The sequence below is a fragment of the Anopheles nili genome, chromosome X, assembly GCF_943737925.1.
Source record: "Anopheles nili chromosome X, idAnoNiliSN_F5_01, whole genome shotgun sequence".
In the NCBI taxonomy this organism is placed as follows: Eukaryota; Metazoa; Arthropoda; class Insecta; order Diptera; family Culicidae; genus Anopheles; species Anopheles nili.
The window spans coordinates 872,638-894,414 of NC_071293.1; the positions used below are offsets into that span (position 1 = coordinate 872,638).

Genomic DNA, 21,777 nt, shown 5'->3' on the forward strand with positions numbered 1-21,777 from the left:
GATTTTCTTCGACCTTTTCCGATTGCTTTCCACTTGCTTCTGCTGCTTCTGAAGGTGCTGATGCTGCTGGTACTGTCGCTGGAGCTAGAGGATGCGCTGGACCTGGTATTGCTGCCACTACAGTGGCTGTTGTTTGCCTACGGTACTAGCGCTTGCGGTGCGGTGTCTGCTGATTGAGTTGAGGGAAAAGGATGATTGATTTCACCGTTTGATAGAGCGAGCAGCGGTCACAGCTAGCTGCGATGGCGACAGCTGCACGACGACCGAATGCTGCTGCAGTTTATTTAATTTCCTTTTTCGCGGCCCCGATTTACGGGTTCCGGCCGCGGCCACGACCGCGATGGCGAGGGCCGTTTTCGGTATGCGCCCTCGTAATTCTAACGATGACAGTTGCGATGACGGGACCTGCCACAGCTCACTTGGCCCTCCCGTACTGGGTGCGTATACGGGCGAGAGCGTGTGCGTCGGGGTGTATGCGTGCGTTGGAGCAGGCCTTTTTTTGCCTTGCCCGTGCTTGACTCTATTTGAGCGGGTGGACGATTGCTCGATTGATCGTGGGTTTGGTTGATTGATGGTTGCAATTTGATGTGTGGGACGTGGTCTCACTCGTCCTGCCGCGAACTATCCCGCCCAGTAATGCACGCCGTCAGCACATCCGCGATACTGCGACACACCTGGTCGACGGGCTCATCGGCGGTGTTCGACCCACCGCAGGCTGCGTGAATTCACAGGATTCGCGTGTCGGTAACGCGCACTGACTGACCCGTGTGTCACGTCTAGCACGGGACACGGGACACGGTACGTAAAGGCACGCAAATGCACGGCGCGCGGTACGTTTGCTGGCTGGGACCACTATTCCGAAACAACACCGTTAGATGAGGTGTTTCTACGCCACACGGGCACACACGACACACGCGGGCACAACGCGCTTGGCCCGGACAACGAACGCACGTACTCGCCTCGGGAACTCAAACTCAACTTTCTCTACCTGTCTGTGTGCTGTGTGGCCTTCCTGTGCTAGGGCGAAAACGCTGGATCGTCACTGCACGGGCGCCAGCTGGTGCTCTCTCGTTTTCGCTCCCGCTTACCATACGCGGTCATAATTGCGTGCGTACAGAGGCCATGGCGAGAATGTGTGCGTCAGGTTAAAAGTCGAGCCTCGCAGGACATCCACGAATTTGCCACGGGTGTCGAACGTACGATGAGGTCCTTGGACCGTGGGCTGATATTGCGGAGAAGTGGATGAGTGCGAAAGTGTAAAATTATTTTCCTAACAGCACATGGGACTTTCCGTGCTGCAACGAGCTCGTTATGAACACCCTTGAGGCTATGTATGCATGTTTGACAGGCCTGACCTATACCATATCACGGCAAGTGGCGCCTCTGTGCTAATACTACGCCAAGCGCACACGAGACGGTGCTTGTGAACTCCTTACCGGCCAGTGCAGCCGCTCCCAACGCACACAGCCACGAACGCTACGAAACCAACACCATATGTTTGAACGCCGTTGCAGCAGAGAGTAATAATATGCTAGAAACTGTCAGCTATAAACTGATAAGATATATGATGAGAAGGAGCTTTAAAAAGACACTTATCATCTGAAAAAATATATTTCGTTCACTGTTTACAACCATGGAGCGTGGCTATCAAGACTTTCAGTCATTCTGAATCAGAAAAACTAGCTTTTCAAATCGTTGACACTGTCAGATCGGGTACTATTTAAGATCAGTTCGTTTTATAGGTTTCTGAACATGATATGCATGCCAATAAGGCCTTTAATTAAAAGAGTAAAAGGGTAAAATGAAAACAACTAAACAAAAGTAAAAGTTTCTCTATCGTAAAGCCAACTCACATGCTGCTCCTATGTTTATTTTTTTTATTTGAAATCATAGCACCACGTTTAAACCGCTTGATTGAGTCGAAAAAAAGCATCGTTCAAAATGTGTAGTAATTCTGTTCGGATTGGAATTACGAACTAAATATAATTTAAATTATACAGATAAATGCCTATGCAATGCTGGAAACATCAGGGAATTATCATAGAATTTCTATTGGACCAGAATAACAGCGAAACTAGTTCACAATGTAAAAACGTAGAATTTGAAATCATCCATCGGATTTTATTCGTGAAATTAGCATAGTTTGTTTTAGCTGATAAATATAGTCTTCAAAATAAATTCACCTATTAAATTCTGATTTGCATCCTCGTGAATAAATTGGAATATTAATAAGATAATAATGTGGTTCTGGAGCAGTAGTAAAAACAGTCTCGATGGAAACGTTTGACGTTACTTTTATAAATTTTTATCTGATTCTTTTTTTTTGTTTTGATTATCCTCACAAACGCAAAACACATGTCCCCATTTCGCTTGTAGCCCGTCTGATGGCGTATATCCTTCCACGATAGCTCCTTCACATTCAGATTTTTTTGCTAGCTACGATTCTACATCCGTTGATGTATGCTGTGACTTCGCACCTTTTCATCCATTTGAATCCTTCTTCACTGCAATTTTGTTTCGTTCAAGGCACCAAAGCAAGACACTGCAAACATTTCCGCACATCGCAGTCATACTAGGGAAAAAGGCTTGCCAGGAAAACGGGCGGGCAAAGAGCCATAGTTCCTACGTCTACCAACACTTTTACTTTCTCGTCTAGTTTTTAAAAAAGCCAACAGTCATAATAATGTCTTGAAGAGATAGCACCACTAGTCTGAGGGACCTGAAGTTGCAATGTGAAAGAAATCGCTCGTTTGGCAGTAGCACCATGGAAAGACTATACGCACCACGTGTACAAGTGAACGTGACTTACTTAACAAATTGAATAGTCGTAATGATTAACTAGTGTTGAAAGGGCCCTCGCAAGGGCAAGGAAGTATAATCCAGTTTCCTGCTACAAATGCTCTAATGGTAATAATATTAATAATACTCCATTCTAGTAGTAGAAGCAGTTAATACTGTTTGAATGGAATAGTATAAAGGATACTGATAACGCATATTTCAAGTGTTAGTTAAAGTTACTTGCTAGTCATTACCAACATTGGCTCGTCGTTGAGGTCTCGTTGTCGAGACCCAGGTTGCCTTCTATTCGGCTGGGTTCATTTAGCTAAAACGGATCCTTTCGCACCGGCTCTGAGAACGTGGTGTCCACATACCAGTCCCTACTTCCTAGTGCTCAGTCGGTTGTACGGTTTCCCGCCGTGCTGTTCCCATTCTCGGTTAAACTCGTGCTCCAAAATTTCGGCACCACGCTTCCTAGTCAGTGCCGTTTCCTCCAAGCTGAGCTCGCACATCTGCATGTCGTCCTTGCCGGCCACCAGCAGGATGGGCGGCTTGTCGGTGTGCAACTCCATCTGACGAGCGACGTACTGACCATCGAAGTGGGCGAACCACCAGCTTCGTTTGCTATCGTCTGCGTTGGTTGCCATCGCCACCTCTGGGCCTCCGTTGTTCGGCCGTACGAAAGGAATACGGAAGTAGCGATGAACGCTTCCGGTCGGTACGATTTCTTGCTTCGGAGTCAACCGTGCCGGTGACCGTGCAGCTGGAAGTGATAAGTTGGGATTCACACACATCAGCCTGAGCAACATAGCAGCAGTTTATGCGATCGAGATGCTTCTTACCAGCCTCCATTACGCTTCGAGGCGCCCGTTCGTTTTCATCCATTGTCGTGCGCTTGCGGTTCTTGGCTTTCCAGGCATGGTACACCTTCAAGCGACGGTGGAACTCGTGACGACAGGCCTCCAGTAGCTCGATATCGCAGCTGGTGTTGATCGCATCTCGCAGCTCGGAATACTTCCACTTAGATAGATCGTGCTTTTGCTTTTCAACCAGTTGCTGTTGTGCACGGATCGCTTCGGACCTACAGGCGATTCCGTCGTACGGTGGGGGAAAATAGAAAGCTATTAGTGCCGTTTCTGAGTTGAACTGTCGCAATTAACATAGTAAAGGATATGTAGATATTTCATTAGAACCACCTTCAAACCCCTTGATATTGAAGCTGTGTTTCTTTCGCAAGCTTCTTCAAGTTTGAAAATGGTGGCGGGGTTTGCTTCCCGAAAATAAGCGTAAAAACGTAGAATACATTAGTTTTCCAAAACGGAATTGTATAAAGGACATCCTTACGCACAAAACATACACACGAGCTGTGATTTCAGTATGTACACTTTTTTACAGCAAAACATGAAAAGAACGGGAAACAATCTTATAACTGCTCTCTTTGTATGTCAATTTTACATCTAATGAATAGAGGATTCCTTCAATGAATTCACTGGGATTTCATCGCAAGGTTTTCAAATGTGATACAACAAAAGAGAGAGTATCAAAACAGTATATGTATACATATTCATAAAAAAGACAAATACAAATTACAAATAAAAAAATGATACAAAATGAACAAAAGAGTAGAAAACTCAGTATCACAAAAACGGGGATTTCTGTAGGTGTTTGTGTGTGTGTGTGTGTGTGTGGTTTGTGTAATGTAGTATTTTACAATGTACCTTATCAGTCGGTTTGCGTTGCCCAATGGCGTGACCTCTGGCGTACCGCTGGAGAATGGTTGAGAAATGCATTGAAACAAACATAGTTAAGTAGAAATCGTGATTTGTGAAGGATCAACTTCAAATATAGGTAGATAAATAAATGCGCAGTGCTAAAGAAGGACAAAACCACCGGGGAGCGTTACAAACGTTACAATACGACGTTAAATTGGAGTCCAAATCGATAAATCAACTTTCCCAGAGCACGTTAATCCGCGGTTAGCAATGCGTACGAACAAAACGGAACCTACTGGTGTACTAGTTATGTTAATTTGGAAAAGTATGTGAGCGAATACTAAGGGAGTTGGTCAGTGAACTACATGAAAGAAACGGTGAGATGTTGTGAACACTCAGATGAGAAGTACAAAATATGGTAATATTCCAAGGACAGTGAACCCCCACATACTTTTTGATGCTCCCTATTAAGGAGTCATGTTGATTATGTATAGTGAACATCGAAAAAAGCTGCACGGACGAATTTAGCTAATATACAAGTACATTAAAGCTTCTTTCCTGCACCACATGAGATCAACCGATTAGTGTAAAGACAAGTGGACAAAGGACAAAGACCCGCAACCGTGTTACAAGATGTACTAGACGGACAAGCGACGAGCTACTAGAATTACAGGAGGACTAAGCGACGCCGACAAAGTGGTTTAGCAGTAGAATGTTATGTTAAGTGAAGCGTAGTACGAGAAAAAAGGGCGTTAAAGCAAGCGAGCAAATCGAGTATCGCTAAAGGGTCACGAGCGAATCGTGCTGGTTATGGGCTCGTGCATACGATGTGCATACTTTCTTAGGGCCGGTGGACTATCCTCAACCTGCCCATTGGACTCTTGGGCCAGCCGTAGGGCAAGCTCGTGATCGCGCCGCTCCTGCTCCAGCTGCTGACGGTACTGAATGTCTTCCTGGGCTTCCTTTTCCAGCTGTGCCTGAGTAGGTGGTAGAACAGAGTACCGGTTAGCGAGCCGTTCGTCTGCGTTTTCGGTTAAATGTTTTTCTGATTCCTCTCTTTCCAGCAGCGCCTTTAGCTCGGCTGCGGCCGTACGGAAGGCCAGAGCAGATGACAGTACCTGTAGGGCAAGGGCAGCCTTCCGATCTTCGCCTTCCTGGCGTATGCGCTTGGCTTCCTCCTCCTTGCGACGCGCCTCTATTTCCGATTTTCTGCCACAATGCAAGGACACGTGTACAGCAAGCAAGGACGATAAAGACAAAAGGAGAAAGTAGGCGTTATCATTACAGCAAACAGCTGTGGTGAGTCAGCTACATACTTCTTCCGGGTTTCTTCTTCCTCTCGCAGACGGCGCTCTTCTTCCTCTTTGGCTCGCCGTTCCGCCTCCAGTGCGAGCTTGATCTTGTTCAGCCGTTCCTGTTCTTCGGCATTTCGTTGCTCCTGCAGGCGGGCATTGATCAGCTTCATGTTGGTGTCGATGTTGCGCATGATATCTGCATACTGCTGATCGATGGCCGCGGCTCCGATCGTCGGTTTTGAGCGGATAATGTCAATGGCAACCTTCAGGGACGCCTGCACGACACGGATGTTTGCCTGCATCTTTTCCCGGTCTGCCTTGAGCTGGTCAGTGATAGCGTGCATCTTGTGCAGGTTGTCCTCCAACGCCTTGATCTTGGCGATACCCCGGTAGCGTGGTTGATGCTGCTTGCGTACCAGGTAGCCACGGATGGTTTTTTGCAGCAGCACGACCGACTTGTTGCGGAAGATTATGCGATTTTTCACTGTAAGAAAAACACCAAAAGGATATAAAGTAAATGAACTCTATTGGCTGTCGTGGAGCAAGGGAGAATGAAATAATAAAAACTGTAACAGAATTGATTAGCCTACGTTTGATGACGCATATGGCGGCGAAGGCAGATTTGATCCAGCGTGAGCGAATCAGCCACTTCTTAACCTTCGCAACGATTGCCTGCAAGTTCTCCGGATCGGAACGCATGATCCGGTCGAATTCGACGAACTTCCCCGGCCGGAAGAACACCTTCGTGATGCCAAACTTGAACTCGTTCGAATTGAGCTTCAGCGACTGCAGCATCGCCTCGCAGAAAGTGCGTGGTGCTAGCCGGGCCAACTCCGGTGGCAGATAGCTTTTGTACATGTTGTACAACTCGTTGAAAGGCACCCGAGAAGGGTAGCCGTACTCCATCAGCTCCAGCACCGAGTTGGTGCCAGAATACTTCAGCTGTGCTAGTGCAAGACTGCCCTCGAATTCGTGATCTATCATACGGCTGTTCGGCTTGATGCACCGGATGAAATTAGTTCCGTTGTTGCGTAGCTTCTCCAGCAGCTCGCTCAACTGCGACCGGAACTTTGAACCAACGGAAATAAATGCCAATTTGCCCACGTTCATGGACGCCTTGCCGGAACCACCACCGCTGAACAATGTGTTCAGCAGCACGTTTTCCGATTCCTGCACTAGACCCTCCAGGGACGCGTGAAGCGCATCGTTGTTCTTCTCGATGAATTGATTCTGGAATGGGAAACCGAAAGCTAGTTGAAGTCGAAGCACGAACGCCTGGGGATGTTTTGCCTTACCGTGTTGTAGCACACTGCACCCGCAAAATGACGAACTAGAAAGCCCTCGTCATCGCGCAAGGACCGGTGAGCTTTCAGACGTGATGCTCTAGGGAACGATAGCCGGTAGTGACCGTTCCAGGATGAGTGCACCTCATTCGTGAAGTGGGAATACGACGGTCTCGGCAACTTGGATTCCTCATCCAACAACGTAAAAATGCCATTCGATTTCGACTCGATCAACTCTGAAATGGCACGAATGCGTACACAGTTAACACAGGCATAAAGGAAGCATCCTGCAGGTACGCACCTATAATATCCTGGTTATCGGTGTACTTGATTTCCGGCACGTTTAAACCCTCGCGCGCATACAGCACCTGTTCGGCGGCCAGAATGTTATCGTCGAAAAACTTCTGCAGTTTTTCATTGCAGTAGTTGATGCAGAACTGTTCAAAAGAATTTACGGTGAAATATTCTGCGAACGGAAAAGCATATGGAACATGAAGTAGATGTTCGAAAACCATAGCTGGCAACGGTTAATTACCAAAACCAGCGATGTCGAGAACACCGATGTAGTAGCTGGACGCCTGGAACGGAATGTTCTGATTGATAAGCGCCACGATGTGGTCAAAAAGCTTCGAATAGAGCGCCTTGGCGAGTGCATCGCGTGCATTATTCGCCTCATACACCTTCAACATCACCATAATGACAGTACCCTTAATGCCACCGCCTTTGCTCTTCATCACACGTGACATCAGTGCCTGGCGCAGCTCAGACGGATCAACTCCGATCAAACGCGCGGTCACATTGAGCGACATCTGCGAATCCTGCGTGATCCGGCAACCTCCGTTCGAGTCTTCCGGGTTCTCCTCGAATCGAATGTTGCCGAGATGCAGCACAGCGGCCACTAGCGAGTAGATCTGCGTACGTTCAGCCTCACTGAGTCCCAACCGACCCAGAGCCTCGTCCAGCTGACGGAAGTCATCGAAATCATCCAGTATCGGATCCTTTAGAGGGCCCTTAGTACTGTGCACCCGTGACTTATGCCCAGCCGGGATACGTGACTCCGTAGCCGGATGCGTGAAGTACTGAGTACACCCACAAAGATATCGATAATCGTCCGGTTTGGTAAGGGCCAACTTTTCGCGTAGGGCTGGCGGAGCACCAGCACACAACAGATAGAACACGTGATAGTTACGTTCGTCCGCACTCTGTGTGCAGATGCGACTTTTCTCGAGCAGATAGTGAGAGATGTGACCTCCTACCACCTGACAACGCTTGTCATAGTGCACCTCGATGAACTTGCCGAAACGTGAGCTGTTGTTGTTGCGTGTAGTCTTTGCATTACCAAACGCCTCTAGGATCGGGTTGGCATCAAGGATCTTCTGCTCAATCGGACCGGCCGCGGCAACCGAATCGCACAGGAACTTCAGCAGGTACTTGGTGCTTTCGGTTTTGCCAGCACCCGACTCTCCGGACACGATGATTGATTGTGACATCTTGAGTACGCGCATATCGCGGATCGCCTTATCAGCTGTAGAGTAGAGTGAAATGTGATTAATGCACCACCCAGCTAACCATGGCTCCCAGAGGACCTTACCAATTGCGTACACATGAGGCGGCAGCTCACCGATGGATTTGCCACTGTAACGCTTTAACGTCGCTGATGAGTAGAGATCCGGAATCTCCTTGTACGGATTGACAGCGATGAGAATGTTGGCCACATACGTCTGTTTCAGAAACACGGAAGTTAGACACCTCATCTCACCTCACAGCTAGTCTACTGTGAACACTTACGTAAATTTTGTCTTTGTAGTATCTGTTTCTGATGTTGTCCAACAGCGTCGCCTCGTTCAAGAACATCAGCTCACCTGAAACCGTAAAACATTGACCTTAGATTCGCGAGTCCCCGCACGCACCTAGCTTTCTACCTACAGTTATCGTCATTATCCGAGGCCCTTTCACAGGACGGGAAGATGTCCTCTGGGATGCAGCTCCTTTTGGGGAGCTTCCCATCCACCGGTTGCACCTCATACTCGGTGCCACCGATTTCCGTGATCCGGCCCTGTATGTAACCATCCTGGATGTCGCGGGCCCACACCAGCTGCGCGTCCAGCATCACTGTGTGTGTGTTCCGCGCGATTCCAGTATTGCCAAACGGGCCGCCGAAAGTGGAAAGAAAGTTAGCTGGCTCTATGGGTAGTAGAAAGCAGTCATTTGTGGAGTCTTCGTATACTTACTCGTACTCGCCCGGCAGGCTGGCAGCCTCTCTACCCAGCCTCAGGAACTAGCTCTCTGCGCCGGAACAGCGGCCACTGTTGGGTACGTAACCGCCGGACGGGGCATTCGAGCATGCAGAAAAAGAGAAATCACAACCATTTGAAATTAAAACCGAGTGTTCCGGTGGCCGACAGAGAGGGGAAAGGAGTGGAATGCAGGGGAGGAGAGGTGAGGCGGAAAACTGGAACGTGGAGTTTTCACTTCGCAAGCAGCAACAGCAACAACAGCAACAACAGCAGCAGTAGCAAGGGCGGAAGTGAAATGAGCAGCGAAACGCGTTAACCTATAACAACCGGCTTTGGAGGACCACAACAAAAGGCACCGGGTGGTGTTCGTGTGTGGGTGTGTGTGGGGGGGGGGGGGGGGGGGGGCGTAGAAAATACTTTTCCAACGATTGTTCCGCAACCGCATTTTTCCTCCTTTGCCAGCAACCCCAGCTTCGAAGCTCATGCAGCTTAAGGTGGGTGAAAAAAAAGGCTCGATATAAGATCGTACAGACACATTATTGTTTCCATCATTTCCCCATCTCTCTCTCTCTCTCTCTCTCTCTCTCTCTCTCTCTCTTTCGATCTTTCCCTCCCCCCCCCTCCCCCTCAACGCTCATCCAGCGGCGCCCACTGACCCTCCACATTTTCCGAAGCGCACTCTCGGAACGGACCGGCATGTGTGCGCTTGCAAGCCGCGAAAAGGGGTAGGAAAAAAACGACAGAAGAGCATAACCCTCTCCCCCTTCCCTATCCTTCCACCCCAAGATGGGGGCTGCTGTAATGCCGCTTACATGCAACGAAGAGAAGTCGTAAGCATCCGTTCGTTCGTCGTCCAAAACGAGATTAAGAAGAAGCGTTACTCACTGTTTGAGGGGCGCAGCATCAATTGAGCGTGCTCTACCCACCCCGCTAAGGCCCCAAACCCCACCTTTTTTTTATTGCGCATCACAGCGCACCCTCCCGAACCCTTTCCCCCCCCCCCCCCCCCCCCCTCTGCATAGCCCTTCACCAGAGCAAAGGGAAGCTGTGAGAGTGACTCACCGAAGCCGTAATCGACCGAAATTCAGCCAACTGCACCGCTAACCAACCCCTTTTTGCTACACCGGTGGTGGCGTTACACGTGTGGTTGTGGGCAGCACATCTACTCCCCGCACCCTCACGCCTTTTCCACCTGGTACCTATGAGCCCTTCCCTTTCGCCCTTTGCGGTCCCTTACATCGCCATCGATACGGTAGGCTGATTCCAAGGGGTTTCCGAGGGGTTCCAAAGGGGGTTGTGACGGGTTGCGGGGCTGCCACGTCATCACTCCACCCGACTCACTCTCTCTTCCCCTCTCCACTCCTCAGGTGCAACCGGATGGAGAAGTGGAAGAGCATTGAGGGGGTGGTGTTGCAGGCAACGTAATAAACAATTGCCCACCGCCGTTCCGGATTTGGCGTGCATTTCTATGGGCCCTCTCTCCCTTCACTCCCACCCTCTCCCTCTTCCACTTCGCCCCATCCCGCTGGAGTTTATTTTTATATTTTGTGTGTGAGCATTTTTCCTTCGCCATGTTGCTTATGTTTTGATGTTTTGGTGTGTCCGGCTTTACCGCGGGGATGTGGGTGAGTGGATGGGTGTGACGTGCCCACCCATCGAAACCACAAGTTTTTCCATCACCCTACCCTCCCCCCTCCACCCTGTCACCTTCGTTCCATCCGGTGTTGTACTTTTCGCTGTTTAGCATGTTCTTGGCGACGGTTTATGGGCTCCGTAACCGCGTGTGGGCGCACAATTAGCAACAGCGCATCGCCCCAGCAGGAAGGTCTTAAACATGATTATCGCCACCCTCCTCGACACACGTACGCGCGGCGTTGTGAAAATGGCCGGTCACTTTCCCAGCCGTTACGCGCGTTACGATCGATCGAACGATCGCACGATAAGCGCACATTTCGTGTCTTGCTGCCTTTGACTCATCGTTCTGGGGCATGGGAGGCGGCGGCTAAGGTAAGGGTGACGCGATCCACCCACCCACACCCTTCGAGAAGGGTACAATTTCCGGGAACGGCGACAGGCGCGATATGAGCGCTTTTTTGCCGCTACCGGTTTCGCGATTGGACCGAGCGTTATCTTGATCAAGAGAAGTCGCGGCTTTTGCGTGATACCGCCTCATTTGACCGGGTGGTTATCGGGGGGGGGGGGATTTCTTCCCCGGACTCGTTTCAAAGGATCCCCCGAAAAGGTGATTGCTCTCATTTTCGGGTGGTAGAAGCGTGCATTTTTGTGCGGCGCGAGAGCGAATCTATTTTGCGTGAAAATCAGGCCAACCAGGCGTTAAGCAGGGTCGCCGAGGAGGGCTTGCGGTGCAAACGGGAGATAAAAGAACAACCGCTACGTTTGCTGGCAGGGGTGCGCTTTCTAGCCGGCCTACCGGTCTCCCAAAAAAGGTTTTCAAAGCGAGGAAGCGCCCGGAAAATGGGGCACACACAATTAGCGCCACTGGAAATTCGGCCACGCCGCAGCTCATGATTCACGGGCGAGCGGGCGGCTTGGTAGGGCAAGGTGTGGAACTGCAGGTGTTCGAGGGGAAGGTACCTGAGACGCCGATAGGTCGATTTTCCCCACCCGTCGCTTCTTCCCACACCGGAATGCGATAGGAAGCAATCAATTGTACGGGCGCGTTTTTCCTCGTTCCAACCATCCCTCACTCCTCGAGAGGGGGATGGGGTGGATGGAGTGGACAATGCCAAGATGGAAGGAAAGGAGATTGGGCCCTGCCGTCGCTCGCGTTTCACCGCCTTATCGCGCGAACAAACGGAACCGCGCCAAGGTGTCGCCCTCTATTCGCACCCTTAAAGATGGCGAGCTGCCCAACTTCTGCTAGGTGTGCGATTCCGCGATAAGGCCTGGACCATGGTGCCCCCTTCTCCTCTGTTCTCCCCGGTGAACATCCGCCCACCTGCCCACAGGGGTTGATGCGAGCGGAGAGATATCTCACCCAGCCGTACGACAACACACCACTTTGCCACTTGACTTTGATAGGGGTAGTCCGGCTTTTTGTTCTTTTCTACACCATTTTGTTCTACTTCTTTTTCCTAGTCGACGGACCTACGGCGAGGGCGAGGGCGAGGGCGAGGGCGAGGGCGAGAGCGAGCGTGGACAGGGGAGATGGAAATTCGCAGGGTTGCGATCGCGACGAGGGTGTGTATGTGTGCGAGTGCGAGTGTTTGCCAACGTTCACGATTGGAAAATGCAACCCCCATATATTTCATCCCCGCTTTCGAGTGGCCCAGATGGTGGCCCTTTGGCCTCCGCTCCACCAAAAGGGCGTTAATTTTATCGCTTTTCTCAAAGGGCTTACCTGAGCACTTGCCGCTTGAAGCCCTTCCTGGTGTGGGGAAGTTCGGGACAATTCCAGCGAAAGCGACTGACCGATTCCGGTAAAATCTGCCTATGCAGCTGTTGTATGCAGCCGTGTGAGCGCGTGCGTGCACACGAAAGTGTGTTGGGGGTACGTTGTGTGTTGGTGGTTGATTGGTGAAGCGGCACACGTACGGCTGCTGGCACACTACAGCGTTCCCTGTTCAAGGGAGTTTTGGTCGCGTCCAGTGCCGGAAGCCCTACGGAAGAAGACGAGCTGTCGGAGTGTGCTGGAGCCCGGCGAACCTTCGACCTCTAGCAAAAGCTCACGTACGCACGAATGGCCGCGATGACACGGCACCGCACCACACACACGCACACACACACGGGCGTGGGTTGTGTTTTGGTTTTTTGTTGATGATGTAATTGGTTCTTTCCTTTTGGCACAAGCGCTTGGTTCCAGCACTACACTACAAAACGGGGACGACGAACCGGACCGCCGTCAAACCGCACCGTCAGGCAGGCGAACGTACGAACGAATGGGTTCCGCACGGGAAAGAAGACCGTTGCTGGGCTGAAAAGTGAGCGCACGCGAGAGAGCGAGAGAGAGCGCAACATGGTTCACTTCTCTCGTCTGGCTGCCACATGTGCAGCGTTGTTGCGCTGTCTCGCTTAAGCGCTCACAATGCGTCCGTGCACAATGCGTTAAAGTGCATTCGGGCAAATTTTCCGAACAGTTTTCCTATGCAATGTAACCACATTAGCTCTTTTTCGAGCCACAGATGGCTGGCGGCATTTATTTCATGGCTGTAACCACACCAGACTTTTTTTTGTATAATTTTTTTTAAATTAAAGAAGTCTTTAAGAGAACAAAAACGATTTGGAGATGAAGATTATTTTATTACAAAGAATTGTTTGTTGTCGTTTGCCCAATGTGCGCACTGAGTGCATCGCTTTCCTCTCTTCTTCCTCTTTGCCACTCACTTAGTCACACTAATGTGCACTCTCTCTCTCTCGTTCATTCTCATGGTGAGTGGCCTGTGCGATGGCTGCGTTACAAAAGCTTGACAGTTCCATGAAATGATTCACCAAATGTTTAACGTCATCACGATTCTGCACCGAACCCACGTAGCTAAACTAATGGTGCATCTCTGGATAATGCGCGGATGCATAAAAAATAGTACATGAAAAAAAAATATATGAAGCTTACGCTCCTTTTATAAGTGATATTTATTCCATTTATTACCTAATTGATAGATATCTTTTCCCCATTCTTGTAAAACAATTCCCCGACCTTACGGTTGATTCGCGCGGGATGTTGAAGTTGAAAACAAGAAGAATTGTCCTATTCTTATTACACGTAATTATTATCTTAGTTTTGGTTGTTTCTCTTACGCATAGGGTGTAACAAATTTCACGATAAACTCGCACTGGAATAAGGTTCATCATTGAAATACATTAGTTGACACCAAAATCCACACAATTTGAAACAACTTAAACGGTTACCATATTACACTTTCATTTTCGATAGTTCTTACTTAAATTTTCTAGTGAGATATTGTACGTAATCTAATGTATTTAGATCCAGAGCATCGGCCGGATCTTATGTTGTCGCAGCATAAGAAACCAAGTCGCTGAAGTAAACGTGCGCGATTGCTTTGTCGATGCAAGCATGGTATGTAAACAGCTGCTTTTCGTTTATCCAGTAAATAATATTGAAAATCATAGGAAAACATAAGATGTCCAACCTAATTGACCACTTCACAACATATTTTCCATGCCTTCTGCTGTCCCGCCTATTTCTTGTCCTTCCAATAGAGAGATTTAACAGTTTGTGGTAGATAATAAAATCAGCTGATAATGGATTTGATGCTGATAGTTAGAAACTAGCAAGGATCATAATCATAGCGTTTTTGTTAGCTGAGCCACTACCTAACGCAGTTAGAATGAACGGACGGTAAACGCGTAGAACTTAATCACTGTCGTAATCGTTTCCTTTTCTGCAGGCTGAATTCAACGGTCGACGGCTTTCTTCGTCTGAGCCATACATAACTTCTTCGTCGGAATCGTTGATCATCGAGAAAGTTGGATTATCCTTGGCTATGATTGGCTCTAAAAAATATCCAGAAATGTAGGAAACCAGAATAAGTTGCTGTCGCATAGCAGTGACTTGTCGCTCGCGCATACCATGAACTGCAGGGCCACTGGGCGAATAAACATACGCCATGGCGTAAAGATAAAAATTAAGTAGCCCGTAGAAACACATGAACTGTGCCGAGCTTTTGTAGCTGGTGTAGAGCTGCGCTATGAAATTGTCTTCTAATGTGTCGAACCCAAAATGTTGCATCGTCACAATGAGAGTAATTGATATTACGATCAACATCAACAGTGTAAGGATTTTGAGACGCATATCTGGAAGGAGATAATGTTAGAACAGATTACAATTTCACTGCCAGCGGTGTTTGTCATTTCGTTTGATTAGAGCATACCGAAGTACGGCATCGATCTTAGCTCGGAATATGCCTTAAGCATCAAAAGTCCCAAATACAGTAAGTACATTGCACCGGCAATCGAAACAAACACCTTTAAGCCCTGTAAGTATAGAAAAAGTCCGTCCGGATATGATCCTTTTTTCCTCTAGTTTCAAATTCAGTGACGATGCGTACTTTGTAGTTCTCGGAATCCTCGAAATGACTGTATGTGGGATCGTTTAGTTCGTCACATTTCTCCCAAATGCCCAGGACCACGGCGCACAACCAAATTGGAAGCACTACGATCAGTTTGGGAAGATAAAATGTGAGAAATTTGCGCTCGTTTTGCCGCAATCCATGGTAAACGCAAAGCCAAAACATGAGAATGCCGCATAAGAACGTTGTTTGCAGCAGCGCGTCGATAATTCCAGGAAACCAGTTGTTAGCGATGAATATCAGAGGAAAAATGGGATCTGTAATAGAAAGCAGACGTGTAGCAATTCTGGGCGCAGATGCCACTACGAAGGGCTTGATCGTGGCTTAACGTACTATTGAAGAGTAATAACAACGGTAGCAGTATCGATAACCACTTTTGCTCGATCGACCAATCGTTCATTGGGTATTTCCGGAGCGTGTGCGCGAACCAGCACGTGATGATGAACGTGAACAGCACAAAAATGAACCGGAACCAGATTTCAATCTGCGTGAATGCAGGATTGTACGATTTAAAGTAGAATTGCACGGAACGGATGTTGTACCGCTGGTGAAATGCCTCCAGCCCGTAGAAGTTCACCGTCACAATATAGTGCGCAAAGTCCAGAAAGCCGATATGCAGTACAGTAAACTCATCGCACTCCTCGTAGCTGCAGGAGAGATGACGCGTGCGGTTCTTCGAGTCGGCGCCTCCATTATGTGTCCCTCCAAACACCAACATTGGCTTGTGCTCGGCCGTCAAGCCTTCGATTTGCACGCTGATGTGGAACTTTTTGTCCACCATCTCGTCGTCCGTGTTATCCGTCGTCAGCTTTGCGATGATCCACATCTGCTGCGAATAGGTTGTCAACAGCGGAGTTCGCATCACGAACGGTCCTTTGGCTAGGTACGAGCTTCCAGCGGCGTCCGCAGCAGAAGTATTTGGCTGCAGTGAGCTTCCGCTCACCTTACTCATCACCGTGATCGGTGGACCGGCAAGACCGATGAATATACCGAGCCCGAAGCAGGCGAAGAACGCCAGGAAGACGGTTGCGAACTCGCGCTTGTTCATCGAGTAAAGCCGCATGTGCACGGACCGCTCGCATCGGTCATGATGGTATGCCGGAGCAATGTATTTGTTGAACTCGCTGAATAGATCACTAAACTGCGCCAGGCTCTGGCGAAACCGCAGGCACATTCCGGCAGGCGTAACATATGAGTAGCCCAGCTTGGAGGGGTCCTCCGGAGGCTTCGAGGATGCTGAAGAGGCCATGGCTTGCTATTGCGCCTCAAACTGCGACTTCTCACTCCAGTACAGCAGGCTATTTGTTACAGTACGGTTCCGTGAGCCCCTTACTGCTGGAGGCCGTCGTGCGTGTTGACATATGTTAAATATGTTGATGTTGCGCCTCTTTCCGTACAATTACGACCGGGAGCGGGAGGGTTGCATTCGCGAGCCACTGTTAGTCCTATTACTGGTATCGTTTTCTTCAACTGTACTTCACTGATAATAAGGCAACGGACAATCCTAGCGGTGAAATGATTTGTACACTGCTATATCGATTTGGCAAAACATAACTAATTGTTGGTAGCACGAACGCACAGCAATACTGCCCAGCTATCTCCTCCGTCTCGACTAACCAGCATTATCTACGAGGGGGGATTGCGCTGTTTGTGTTTTATTCCGCTTCTGGTACATGGTTTGGTAGACATCCGGGGCAGGCGGGGTGGGTTAGAGGAATATCATCCTTCGAAAGGGCTTGTGCGCATGCGCTGGTGTGCGAACCCTTCGAATGGTACACGCTTTTGACGTGCGACAATGCGAACATATTACAGGACTCCACAAAAATCTCATAAACAATCCAAAGGCATACGCAATACAGACCGCGAATAATGAGTGCACTTTTTAAAAAGTCTGTTATTTGTGATACTTAAATAAAAATCGTTAAAAACGAATATTTTGTGTTATTTAGTAGTAAGCTTAAAAGAAAACCTTTCAACGCGGTACTTTTAGCTACATAGTATGAAGAACCGTGCCACGTGGTGTATCATATGACATTGTAAATGGTTATGCAATCAAAGCTATGAAAAACATTGAAAAATCAGCGATAATGTCCAGACTTGTGTCATGACAGGGCTGTGATTTGCCTTTTCTCTCTCCCAAGGACATTAAATAAATGAAAAAAATAACACGTAACTGAACATTCAAATTGACGTTTACGAAGGGATACTTACGGCAATGCTGGAAAATTGAAAGGCTCTAGGAAAACGCTGTACTCGATAGTTGATTTAATTTTAGATTTTAACTTATATTGGTAAGTTTGTTTTCATTTTTATTGTCTGACTTGGTACTTCTGTGTATTTTTCTAACGAATAGCATAGAAAAAATCTCTGGTCGTTTGTTTTTTTTTGTATGTGATTCTCGCCTTTCCTGTGTGCTACCGTTCTCTTCGTATTCTAACTGAGGATGTAACAAGTCAAATCAGTAAATAACACATGTACGAGAGTTGGCTGAGTGGTAATATGTTGCTTTCCGTTGTATATATATTTGTATATATATGTATGTATATATACTTTCCGGTAATCCGCCGTTTCCTCATTCCTTTTCGCTATAACTACGTTTTTCCTCATAATGTTGTCTTGTTTGGAATGATTAGTTGTATGTTTCCATATGTATGTTCTGTGTCGGTATTTTCTTGCTCCGTTTGTTTGCATTTGCACCATTGTAAGGGGTAATAACTTTTGAAAGTAAGAGCTTGTGTGTGAACTGTTTCCTCGTCTTCTTGCATTCGTTGTTTTCCATCGTTTACTTTCATGTTATTATATTTGCTCTGATACTATCTTCCTCTGTACGAATGTTTTCAATAGAAATATTTAACAATAGTTATTTCTTGATGTTAATTTGGCACTGTTTTATTTTCTCTCCCTTTCTTACTTTCTTGCTATTTTTCCTTTACTTTCGCTTAGTACTGTTTGCTGCAAGTGCCACTTTGTTTAAATGTTTAAATACGATCTCTTCTGGCAACATCATTCAACAGACTGAGCCTAGTCTTTCCGGTTGCGCTTGCTGCTACTATATCATCGTTCTAATGCTCTTGCGCAATTATGTCTTGGCTTTGAATGAAAGCTTTCATTTTTTCGTTCTTCTTACATTTGAATTCCAATAGCTAAATTATTCCGGTTTCCATAAATCACTAATTAATAGGCGTTTGCAATTAATGTAAATTCAATTAAAGACACTTTTTGTTCGTTTGTTATTATAATATTAATGTATAGTATATATATATATAAACGATTTGCTTTTTGCAACAAAGCCCTCTCCTTGGGACTCCGTTTGGCTTCGTTGTCTTCATCCGCATCTCTTGCATTGGAAATGTAAAGAGAAGTAGTAGGATGGCGTTTGGCTCATTTCTTTGCTTATCGCTGTGGTTGCGCTCGTATGTTTATGCATAATTTAATAGGTTGATTTAAAACTAGAGTTTGTAATTTGTCAATAGGTGTTAGTTGGTGGTGTGGTATGTGTTTGTATATATATAAAAAAATTCTCATATTCTGTTGTCAACACAAACGTGTAATTGCTGCTATAATGTTGCGTTTCCTCCATAATTTTTTTCTCGTTTCTTTGCCGAATCAGTTTTTCACATGCAATCTTTTTGCTTGTATCGTTTTCATCTGTATGGTTTTAGTGACGCTTGCAACTTATGCTCGATAACTTTCGATTGATCGCTTGACTGCGTGCTGGCTATCGTGTGGGATTTTCCAGTTTGTAATCAAGCGTACTCTTTCCTATCCTTTTTTACTGAATAGAACGTTTTGCGAATGGTATGTACAAGTTTTACTAACAATGTTTGCGCATTTTTTACCATTTTACTGCACGATTGGTTTGACAACCAGCCAAAAAGCAAAGGAGGAACGCCTTGAGCTATAAAAAAGGTAGCTTCACTTGGAAGAAGGGACAGACAAAGATGTGAGGAGTGCTGGCTTTTATATAGAGGAACTCCACGCGGCAGAGCGAGAAGACTCTGGAAGAGTGGCCGAAGGGAAGCAAAGGGAAAATTTTCATTATCATAACTCGCATTGAACCAATTTAGTTTCTTCTCGATATTTACTCGCGCTGTAAGGATTATTTTCTAATTTATGTTGTGCACCCACACTCACTCATTTGTTCGGTTCCGCTCTGTAGTATCCTTCTCGCTTTACTATTTTCCCACACCCACACTTCTGCACTTGACGCCGCAGCCCGTTTTGCTTTCGGGAATAGGAGCAACGTTATTTTATATAATGTTTTGTTTTCTGCCACTTCTGCCGCTTCTTGCTTCGTTGCATTCTTCAGCTTGTTTCGCTATTCTTTAGTAATTATCTCATTTAATTTAAGTCCACCATGAAACCTTTCTATAAGTGTATCTGCTGCAATTTACTGCTGCTGTTTGCGGTTGCAATTCTAACTAAAAACAAAACCGTACAGCATTCGTTTTTTCCTTTTAAGAAAATAGTTAAATACCTTATCAGTTTACCGTTCTCATTGGCATTGCCATGTTATTTTTATTACTTTTTGTTTAATAATATTCCGTTTATATAAATGTTTAACAGTGAAGTAGGGATATTATTGAAGCTTGCATTCCGCTTTGTAATCATAATTTTCGTCTCGCCATTGTCGATGTTCATGTTTTTATTTAGTTAGCTTTTAAATGATTTGGTAGACTGTTCTGTCTAACGATCTGTTTGCGGTAAGGACCAACCTTTCGCCCAATGGTATTGGCTGTTTCTTGTTTATTTTTGTTCGCTTTGCTCGTATGATGAGAATGAAGAAAATTTGATGTAATAATTGGGATAAAGTTTGGCTTAGATTTGCTCTATCTGCTTCAACATGGCGCTTGTGACCGCATGCACCGGCTTCCCACATCCGGCTACACTGCACTTCCGGCCACGTGGCCACGCTGCCCCCACTAGCCGAAAGGCCCGAAGGCCGAGCCCCGCGGCAGGGAAAGCATCCTTTCTGTATTGTCTAGTTAACACGTATGCTGGTCCAATAACCGTCGGCTACAACATCTGCGGCTTGCTTCGCGCGTGGGTGTGTCTGCGTACGACTATTAGGTGGCGTATTCCGTATGTAAATATAGTTGTAGATATCACGAGGGGGGAATTAAGCACCTGTTCACGGCGAACGTGAGCGGTTCGGGTACACAAGCCCCGAAACTGAGGTGCTAAACGCGAAATGCCTAGTGTCTGAGCAAAAGCGACCGCCATTTTCTTGCGGCAGGACGTCGAGGCAATCGCAACCCACGTGGCCCTACGCAGTGGGAAGTAGTTCTAGCTCGAAGTGTGTAAGGCAACTAACGCAAAACGTTAAACATCGAACTTATCCATACAGGTATATAGCTACGGTACGAACTAATGGCTTCGCGCCTCCGAACTGATGCCTCGTGTTCTTGTATATGCTAGTAGGCGGCCTGGCGGCCCGTATAAACGTAATAAAAGGAATAATAAGTAACTGAACTCACTTCGGAGCGGCTTGAGTCGCTTCCTGCCCGCGCCGGAAGGAAGAATCGAAATTATCCGCTAGATATACTTAATAGGAATGAGATACAATGTTCCGGGATTAAGATTAAAGGCGCCGTGTGTGTGTGTTTGTATGTATGGGTAAGTGTCCGTGTACATGTGCGTGTGTGTGTTTGTTTGTTTGTGTGGCTGGATATAGCAGTGTGTGGGTGTGTGTGTGTGTGCACGCGTATTTGTGTGGTTAGGTCGCCACGCCGATACGCAGCCACGCAAACCGCTGTAACGAGGAAAGATCGCGATTTTCGTCCGGCTACGGAAACAAAATGGCGCCCTACCACTCACGGTTCAAAGAATTGCGGATACGTGCCTTCACACGTCTCCCCTCTGCCCGTGTCCGCGCGCTTCCTGTTCACGAGAAAGGAAGAGTAAACGAGGGCTGGCAAATTGTAGTAAAGCTAACTTAATAATAATATAGATAGTTTGGTGGCCTCGGTAATGGCGGCCGATACAAGTAGAATTTATGGAGAAAAAGGGCTGCACCAATGGCACATTAATATAATAGTAATAATAAATGCATATGCTATGGCACGACTCGATTTGAATGCTGCGCTAACTCCGATCCGGACGAGCACGTGGGCCGGGATCGATCGTAAGCAACAGTCGCCTTCCGTGGGCGGTTTGATTTCGCAGCCTCGTCCTTCTTTTGGCTTTAAGGGTGTAAAATTTGCGGTTTTCGACCGTTAAAACAAGGAAAGGGGCAGCTGAGTATATTCGGAAAAAATCCTTCGCGATCGTTAAGTACGATTTGGGAGTGAAAAGGAGACGCGCAACCAACACCGGCGCAGGAACCGCTCTCGAAAGGATGCCACTCGATGGAGCGAGGCTGCGAATGTTGTGCCAAAAACAAAAAAAACGACATGTACTGCCATTGGCAAAAGTAGTAAATATTA

General features: G+C 47.2%; 2 protein-coding genes across 2 annotated transcripts; both read right to left on the minus strand.

Annotated features, from left to right (window-relative positions):
• Positions 1 to 1,713: 1,713 nt before the first annotated feature.
• Positions 1,714 to 9,178, minus strand: LOC128728712 (myosin heavy chain 95F). Its single transcript, XM_053822349.1, has 13 exons — positions 8,995 to 9,178; positions 8,857 to 8,930; positions 8,660 to 8,789; positions 7,604 to 8,593; positions 7,370 to 7,534; positions 7,081 to 7,304; positions 6,376 to 7,015; positions 5,807 to 6,269; positions 5,609 to 5,699; positions 5,328 to 5,467; positions 4,497 to 4,544; positions 3,621 to 3,859; positions 1,714 to 3,541 (listed from the first exon to the last, which is right to left on the minus strand). Exons 1-13 carry the CDS (start codon positions 9,176 to 9,178, stop codon positions 3,159 to 3,161), a joined length of 3,771 nt encoding a protein of 1,256 aa, XP_053678324.1. The 3' UTR covers positions 1,714 to 3,158.
• Positions 9,179 to 13,867: 4,689 nt separating this feature from the next.
• On the minus strand, positions 13,868 to 16,601 carry LOC128728713 (transmembrane protein 181). Its single transcript, XM_053822350.1, has 5 exons — positions 15,686 to 16,601; positions 15,332 to 15,609; positions 15,155 to 15,257; positions 14,853 to 15,077; positions 13,868 to 14,777 (listed from the first exon to the last, which is right to left on the minus strand). The coding sequence occupies exons 1-5, from the start codon at positions 16,599 to 16,601 to the stop codon at positions 14,638 to 14,640; spliced, it is 1,662 nt and encodes a 553-aa protein (XP_053678325.1). The 3' UTR covers positions 13,868 to 14,637.
• Between the last annotated feature and the right edge of the window lie 5,176 nt (positions 16,602 to 21,777).